Source organism: Castor canadensis, chromosome 6 (genome assembly GCF_047511655.1).
Source record: "Castor canadensis chromosome 6, mCasCan1.hap1v2, whole genome shotgun sequence".
NCBI lineage: Eukaryota > Metazoa > Chordata > Mammalia > Rodentia > Castoridae > Castor > Castor canadensis.
Window position 1 is genome coordinate 138,405,032 of NC_133391.1, and position 9,240 is coordinate 138,414,271.

Sequence of the window (9,240 nt, forward strand, 5' to 3'; positions counted from 1 at the left end):
AAGCTGGAAGGTAATATAAAAACAGAAATACTAACTTTGTTGTCTTAGTTCATTCAGGCTTCAATAAGAAAATTCCACTACTAGGTAGCTTTATAAACAAAATCTGAGAAGGCTGAGAAGTCCAACCTCAAGGTACCAGCACACGGAATGTCTGGTGAGGGCTGTTCTATGGTTGGATAGTGCCTTCTTGCTGTCTTCATATGGTGGAAACAGTAAACAAACTCCCTTGAGCCTACTTTATAGGAACACTAATTTATGAGAATGGAGTCCCCTTCTAATATCGTCCTAAAAACCTATATTCTTCATTCTAAGTTTTCAATTTCCAGGGACTAACTACTTAGAATAATAGATGTCTGATGGAATTTTTATGTTTTTTTTTTTTTTTTTTTTGGTACTGAGATTTAAAATCAGGACTTCATGCGTACAAAGCAGGTACTCTAGTGCTTGAGCCACACCTTCAGTTCATTTTGCTCTGGTTATTTTGGAGATAGGGTCTCACTTTCTGTCCAGCCTGGCCTCAAACCATAATTCCCCTGATCTCAGCCTCTTAAGTAGCCAGGATTACAAGGTGTGAACTACAAGGGGCTCAGATGAATTTTCTTGAATACAAAATATAATACAGACATGCCTTTTCAAATATGATTTTATAATGAAACTTTGATGGAGTTGGATTTGACGTAAGTTGATAGCTCCATATTAGAGCTCATTCAAGAAAGAGAAATCACTTTCTACACTAAAATGAAGTTTTTTATGATTATAAAAATACATAATTTCTGGGAAATTTGGAAAATTGGGAGAAAAACTGTCCTTTATCTCACTCAGATCTGTTCAGTTATAATGGTGATGCTTATAGTTCAGATAAGAACTGTAAGAATCAAACTCTAATTTCAAGTGTGTCTATATTTAAATCTCTGGGATTTGAATGGGTTAAGGAAGAGTGTGAATAAGAAAAATGGAGCCTAGAATAAAACCCAGAGGTACACCAATACTGAAAAAAAGGATAGAGGAAGAAAAGCAAAGGGGAATATGAGAATCGTCAATGAGACAGCAAGAAAATCAAGAATATGTTTCATTGAGGGCAATGAAAGATTTCAAGGACGGAACAGTCAGCCATGCAAGTTGCATAGGATATACTGAGTAAAGGGCGGGCATGAACCGTCCAATGGATTGTGCCACACGTAAGTTAATGGCTATCTCTGCTGATAAGCAATTTCAAAGGAACCCAAATTAGACAGGACAGATACTCTTCATGAGAATCAGCTGAAAAATTCTTCAACTTGATAAAGATACTTAAATTGACCTTATACAAAATAAATATATACTAATCAGTATTGGCAATTTTTAAAAGCTACAAAAAATAATTAGAAAGAAAAAACACCTACTCACAATTAAACAAAAACTTATAAATAAGAAATGTGTGGAGATCTACATGAAGAAAACCCTGAACTTTCCTAAGATACAGAAAATGTAAATGATACAAGATATACCAGATAACTAGATAAGGAGAGAACAGATAACTAACAAGACTACCTTAATTAAGTCATATAGCACCTACTGCTAATTCTAGGCACTTGAAATAGATAAGCAAACAAAGTATGTAAAGGTCAAAGCTGGCAGCCTTGTTCTCCTTTTTTTCTGTGATACTAGGGATTGAACACAAGGCCTTCTCATATGCTAGCAATGTACTATCACTTGAGACACACACTTATCCCATTTGTTTGTATTTTTTTGTTTTTGGGATAGGCTGTCACTAACTTTTCCAGTGCTAGCCTCAAACTCACCAAACTCTTGTCTTTGCCTCCTGAGTAGCTGGGATTACAGGCATGTATCACCACACTTTGCTATCTTATTTGTTTTCAATGGAAACATTACTTGTTTCGTCATTCATGAGTCAGGTATTGAGTAATAAGACACCCTCATTCTATTATGTTTCTATGTTTCTTTCCTTCTCAAACAAAGATTGAGAACTTTATCAAGTCTTAGCTTACTGTAAGTACTATCTATATTTTGAAGGGATCTGAATAGTACTCTGAAATCTGTACAATTATTAACAAAAAAAGGGAAAAATATAAATAACATCTATATATTCTCAAGTATTTCAGTTATTAGTATTACATTACTTTTAAAATTAGACAAAATTAATACCAAGGTAATAAATACAGCCCAATTAGTCTTAGTTGTTAGCAGTCTGGAAGCAAAATGACTTTTTAAATCAATATACTATATCTAAAATAATCTTTCAGTGATGAACTTGAACAGAATGAGAGATCTAATAACAGGTCAACATAAGAAATACATGTCTCAAAATAAACATTTTTAATATTTGACAGTTACAAGTGGCATTTTTAAAGTTCTTTTTACTGTTTCTTCAGTGAAATTTAAATATTCTCAAAGTCCTGAATCAGATGTTTTTTCTCTTCATTTTCCAAAAGCTGTGATTTGTCTTCTTTTGGTTTATTCAGTAGAAACTGAACTATCTGAAGTAGAACATCATCATTAAAACCTTTTACATCATTATCCTCGACTGTCTCATAAAGAGGCTTACTTTGTGTCCCCCAACATATATTTTTACGAGGGTTATTTTGATCAGCATGTACAGTCAGTGCCAAAGTATTTAACTGGTAACAGAAAAAGGAAAAATATTTTCCATCTGTGATCACACCCTGGGAAACAAAAGGTCGAGTAACATCTGCTTCACTCCAGAATCCTGTAGAAAAAATAAAATTTACACATATATATATTTTACCAAAACAAACACATTAGAGGTTATTAAATACTTCCTAGATACTTTACCTACCAAATTCCTGAAGATCTGCTTCCCTACCTTTTCTATCCTAGCTCTAGATCACAATTCTGCATCAAAACTTTCAATTTCCCCAAACTTTATGATTTATCTTTTCCCATAACTTCAGCCATCAAAGCTTTCAGAAGGGTAGCAAGTCTGCCTGTGTAGATCTCTCCTACATATACTATTAACTTCATTATTATTCTTGACTTCAAATTCGTTCAAATTTCTCTATACGAGCAGCATCTACCACCCGAAATCACTATAGTTATATGGTTTGGGAATTCACCCAATCTTAAAAAAAAAAAAAAAATCTTCAGAAAAATACTGTTTCTATGGATTTCAACATCCTATCCTTAGATAAATTCAGTGTCTTCCCTGAATATCTCAAAAATGGTTTTAAGAGTTGCTGTCATTTTTCTTAGGATATGACATGTAACCTCTGAAAGGGCTTAGTCTCTTTCTTTGGTTTGTTTTTTGTTTTTCTTTTCTTCTTCTTGGGCTTAGTCTCTTTACAAGTCAAATTTTCTTCTACATTCTCCATTCATTTGTATTATAGAAATATTAGATCAATAATGTGAGCACGAGGTTAATGTGTATGTATATACACACACACACACACACACACACACACACACACACACAAGGAAGATCTAGTAATAACTAAATCTGTATTAGAATTCCTTCTGGTATTTATTCAGACTTAGTCTAGTTCCCATTATATTATTTCAGGTTTTATAATAAAATCCAAATGTCTCACAATAGGTTCTAGCAGCTCTATAGTAGTAGCTTGTTGGTAGATGTTTTGCTTAGTGGTGTGGGGGTGCTAGGTTCTAGGTTCAAAATCCAGCACAGCAAAATTAAATAAATAAATATCCTATGTGATAATAGCCTCTGACTTCTCTACCTCATTCTACATTATTCTCCCTTTTCTTTCTTCGTTGGACTTCATGCTTTTCCTTAAATGCTTTAAGCCTGTTATCACCTCAGATTTTCACTTGCCATTCCTTTAATTCTGGGGGAAGTATCTGCCCCAGACTGTACATGGGTAGCTCCTCACTATTCAGATCTGTGATTAGAAGTCATTTTTAGAGATCTCTCCTCAGTGACTGTTCAAAAAGATTTTGCCTTTTACCTCACTTAAACCCACCACCCTTGTATCATTATACTCCTTACGTTAGTACATTTTCTCCATACTATTACAACTAGCTGAAAGTGGTACATGCTATCTTTTGCTCTCTCATTATAATAAAAGCTCCAGGAGAGCAGAATCTGTCTGTTTTATCAAACACTTCCTCCAAAAGCATTCACTATACTGAATGAACAATCTCTAATCCAAATCCTGGATATGGCGTTTAAAGAATTATAGGACAGCCATGATTTAATATAAATATTTATCAAAACATTTCCTTTCTACCTTTAGAAAGCTGTTACCTTTTGCAAAGCATTCACTTAGCAATATGGTCTTTGAAATGCTTGTGAAAACTATCAGAAAAAATATTCACACAGGAAGTAGCTTAAGTAAAAGATCAAAATAACTACCCCTGTGATACTTTCAAATTTCAAATGTAAAATATTTAATTATGAATGTTTAAACAACTGCATTTTGTATCAATGCCAAGAATTTCAAAATGTTAAAATGCAGCCTACATTTTAACCCAAAGAAAGCAATCTGAATAAATTACTTTCTTAAAATGTCATAGACACCTTCAAAGAAAAAAATGCCATACAATGAGCTTTACCTTGATACATAGCTTGTGCTCCAGTCCAAGCAAAAAGACTTGCAATAGCGTTAGCTCTAAAAATAACTTCTATCTGGTCAGCACAGTTTTGTTTCAAAAGTCTTTCCCTTTTTAATTTGTCCGGTAATAGATGAAACTGGGTGTGACCATAACAGCATGGATCTGCTGTTTTTGAGCCTAAAAATAAGATAAAAACATTTCAGATAAAATGAGCATGTAGAATATTTGAAGCACATTTCAGTATTAGCTTCAAGTTCATCATATCCTCAGTACTCAAAATACGTAAGCAGGAATATTAGTTTGCTTTATTATTGATTACAATAAAGTTAAATTTCACATGAAAGCACAATTTCTCAATCTGTAAGTTATGGCAAAGCCCACTACAGCACAAAGTATATATGTAAAAGCTATTTAAAATTCTCTACTATTTTAATTTTCTTATGCTCCTCAGTCATCATGAGGAACTTTGTTACTTCCCTTATCATACTCACCACACAATACAAACACTGTATGACTTCAAAACTTCCTTTACTATTTAATGCAATAATTACACACCTTGTTCCTAATTTTAAAAAAAATTATTTTTATACTAAAAGAAAATAAGGACCAATATTTCTTGACATGCTGACACTCTTGATTTCATTTGATAAAGTCTTTTCAACAAGTTCCCCATAGGTCACTCACTAAGATCAGTGAATGAGAAGAACCTGATAAAATATGTCTGAGGACTAGAGTACAGAGCTTTCTTAGTCATCCTCAAATCAGCTAGGAGTAAATGAAGAAAGAAAAATATCAGAAAAATAAGCTACATGAAGGAAGACATGAGGCTTATAAATTTTTTGAATTCCTGATGGCTCTCACCAAATAAGATGCTTCTGTAAAAATGACAACGTCCCAAATTCAGTTCTAAACATTTTTCCTTTTGACAAAACACAAACACTTTTTCTATATAATCAAGAAAGTCTAGTAAAGAAAAAGCTAAATATCGCTAATTCAGTAGAAGCAAAATTTCAAAATTTCAAATGGTGATCTGAACAAATTTCTTTCCAGTTTTCAGGGATACTGCAATAACCTGACATCATGAATTAGCTCATAGCCTATATGAACCTCTCAGTTATCAAGAATTTTTCATTACAACTAATGTTCCAACATTGCACAGCACACTTTGAACACAGTATGTAAAAAGAAACTTACCAGTAAATATGGTGTTTTCATATTGCCGTTTGAACAATGGAAGCTTGTCTGGTTTACATTTCATAACAGGGATTTCTGTAGGAACAGAATATTCCAATGGCACGAACTTGAAAAACAATGAATCCACAGCAATATTAGTATGTTTTACTCACATTCTCATTAGATTTAAAATTTTTTAAATGAGGTGTTTTTTTACAAAATGACCTGATTATACAGGTTGAGTACCCCTCAGTCAAAATGCTAGGGATCAGAAGTGTTTTAGATTTCAGAGTTCTTCAGATTTTGGGATATCTGCATCAACTACACAGGTTCACTCTCTCTAATCCAAAAACCTGAAATGCTCTAAACTTTGGCACATTTTAGATTTCAGATTTTCACATTAGAGATGCTCAACCTAAACTACCATCTAGTAATGGGCCAAATCCAGTCACCTACTTTTACAAATAAAGTTTTATTGGAACCTAGCCATAAACATTCATGTATATATTATGTACTGCTGTTTATACACTTTTAAGACCAGAGCTGAACAGTCTGCAACAGACTTGTGGCCCACTCACCCTAAAATATTTACTATTTGGACCTTTACAGAAAAAGCATTACCAAAACCTGACATGGAAGTACGGACAATATTCAAAATATACCTCTTTTCCTCCAAAAGAACTACAAATATGTAAAATGACCCAGCTCACAAATGTAAAAATTCCTTGGATTTATGACTAGCTATTATACTGTAAATTAAAGTCAAAAACTACTATCAGCATGTTGATATTGAGAAAGAAAAAGAAAAGACCTGTATGGATCTGAAAACTGATGCCTCAACATCACTTTAAACGATGTGACTTCTGCAAAACATGCCTTACCAGGTTAAGAAACTAAAAAAAATTTTCAGATGAGCTGTTTTTGAAAAAACATGAGACGCAAGGGATCCACCCAAAATATTTTATCCTACCCATCCCATTACATGGACTCCCTATGACACTGCCGCTATCAGATCTCAATACATACAAATGCAGTAAGTCCTTACTTCTGGGAGTTGCTTGGATATTCGAATCTGGTTGTGTGGTTTGTCATTTATTTGGTATCTCAAAGCATCAATTCGACCTTTTCGATGACCAGCAGGAATAATTTCTTCACCACGCAACCAGTAAAAGTGAACTGGGCGCTTACAATCTATCAAAAGATATTCAAAATTTTCTCATTTAATTATTTAGATAAATTTGATTAGAATATTAACAGTAATAGATGACTTAAGAATGATTATGTCTAAATATTAAAAATTACTCTGAAGTATGATAGTGCCTGGGAAAGATATAATATATAAAAATTATACAAATCTGAGGAACCTGAGTCTTGACAAAGTTAAATTTTCTGTGACCAATCATGAGTAGTCAAATTTCACTATGTTCCCCTCAATACCACTTCCTTTCTAACTAGCAAAGGGAAGTACACTACAAGGTTCAGTTGAGCACACACCTATAGCCATAACAACACTAATTCAATAGTGTTTTTAAAAATTACCTATACATTATTTTTCATGTTGACTGAGTCAACATACCAAATATAAGGTCTTGGAATAGATACATTTAACGTGTGTGCCTCCTTTTAAATTTTCATTTATGAAATCATGCAATCGAGATGCCTACTGTAAGTGGTTAATGGGAGGATTGATTAGTGGGCATATAGAAAATTCATAACAGAGCCTGGCACATAATAAATGCTGAATAAACGTTAGCTATTTTGGTTAATAACTGATTTAATCTTCACAATTCTATGACATAAGTACGGTGATCGTAATTCTCCTTTTGGAAGCTAAGAAAAAACAAGGTGAAAGTGGTTAATGAATATGGTCACACTGTTTTTTAGTGGAAAAGCCATACGGCAACCCAAGTCTACCCACTAAACCTATTCTCTAAACCAATACTCCTCCACTTGGCTGGACAGTCACAAAGCAGAGTTCAGGACTGGAGTTCTGAAGAGCGTTAGTTACTAGCCTAGGGTGGAACAGGTGCAGGAGGCAAGGGCAGGGACGCGATTCCTAATTCAGGGGTTGCCACTAAGCCTGCCCCAGCTAGGAGCGGAAGGGCTGGAGCAAAGGGACGAAGCAGGCGTGGCGGCAAATCTGCGGTGCTGTGGTCCCTGCGACCCCACCTCCCGCGCCGGCCTGGGGTCCCGAAGCTCACCGAGCGCGGCGGTCGCCAGGACCGGGTTGAGCGGGCCGAGCAGGCTCGTGAGCGCCGCCACCAGCTGATCCAGGAAAGGCGAGGCGAGGGCCTCGCGCTCCTGCAGGAGGGGCGGGCGCCGCGGGCGCCGCAGGTACAAGCGCTCCTGCAGCAGGCAGTCGCAGGCCGCGGCGCGCAGGGCCGCCATGTCCAGGCCGGGCGCGGGCACGGGCACGGCGGCCGGGGCCGGCAGGCCGGACAGGAACACCGTCTTGGTGAAGCCCTGGTACCAGCGGTCAGCGTTCAGGGCGAAGGTCTGCGGGTACACCACGTACTTCATGAACTGCATCTTGGTGAGAATTCGCAGCTTCTCGTCCACCGACGGGGCCGCGTGCACCGCCGCCTGCCAGCGCTCCACCCGCCGCTGCCGTGCCGCCTGGCTTTTGGCTGTCAGGGAAGCCACAATCGGCGGGTACCGGGCCCCGGGGGCTGCCGCGACATCTGCACAGCCCGTTTCTGGAGCTGTGTGCAATGACAGCCCCCGACGGCGGGGCACAAGCCTCCAGCACCTGGCCGCCGCCATCTTTGCCGCGGCTCCGGAAGCGGGGGTCAAGCTCTGCAGTTGTCCCAGCTTCCTTCCCGCAGGGACCAATTGGAAAGCGGACTCCGAGCTCGGCTTGCGGAGGACGATTCTTAGTGGGCTGGGGTTGCGTCACGTCATCCGTTTTGCAGCTAATCAGCTCGTTTCCTGATTGATCGCGGGTTTGAGCGGTTACCGGCGAACGGAAGAACTTCTGTGAACCTGGAGTTTCCGCGAGCCTGGATGGAGTCAGACCTTTACGAAGATGCTGCGGTCTGGGTTGCTTTTAGGATCCGGGCAACCTTGCCAGTAATCATTTAGGAATAGCTCTTAAATGAAACTTAAAGCCCTTGGTTAAATTGCCTACTTTCATTTGTGTTTCATACAACTACTATTCTTCAGTTTTAGAGATAGAAACTTGAAAATGTTTCTAGACAAACACGCTCATTTTTAAAATTGTGCATGCGTCACTGTGTGATGCCTTGCTTTGGGGAGAAAACAACCCCATATGTACCGTGCTAAAGATAATTTGTTTAATAGTGTGATTTATTTTAAAGGGGGGAAATGCTTTTTACTGTGTTTTATCTGGAGAGAAAAAATAAGGGAATTTTTTTTTAAAAGCTAAAGAATTGTGTTAGAATTTTGCTTTATATTAAACCCATTATTTCAACATGAATTGATTCCTAATAATTTGTGAGGTCCTTGAAGAAGGGATTGCTTTAGTTTTCAGTTTTCAACAACCAATCAATACCTGTGCACAATGGATGCTCAGGAAATGCC

The 9,240-nt window shown here is 37.3% G+C and overlaps 1 protein-coding gene across 1 annotated transcript; it reads right to left on the bottom strand.

Moving 5' to 3' along the window:
- Positions 1 to 362: 362 nt before the first annotated feature.
- Positions 363 to 8,499, bottom strand: Mrps30 (mitochondrial ribosomal protein S30). Its single transcript, XM_020179373.2, has 5 exons — positions 7,902 to 8,499; positions 6,746 to 6,891; positions 5,722 to 5,827; positions 4,528 to 4,704; positions 363 to 2,707 (listed from the first exon to the last, which is right to left on the bottom strand). Exons 1-5 carry the CDS (start codon positions 8,461 to 8,463, stop codon positions 2,379 to 2,381), a joined length of 1,320 nt encoding a protein of 439 aa, XP_020034962.2. The 5' UTR covers positions 8,464 to 8,499; the 3' UTR covers positions 363 to 2,378.
- Positions 8,500 to 9,240: the final 741 nt, after the last annotated feature.

Coding starts and splice junctions, on each gene's coding strand:
- Mrps30 (XM_020179373.2), bottom strand. CDS start 8,463: ATGGCGGCGGCCAGGTGCTGGAGGCTTGTGCCCCGCCGTCGGGGGCTG. Junction 6,892..7,901: donor CCTGGCGACCGCCGCGCTCG/GTGAGCTTCGGG, acceptor ATCTTTTGATAG/ATTGTAAGCGCCCAGTTCAC. Junction 4,705..5,721: donor TGAAAACACCATATTTACTG/GTAAGTTTCTTT, acceptor TCTTATTTTTAG/GCTCAAAAACAGCAGATCCA.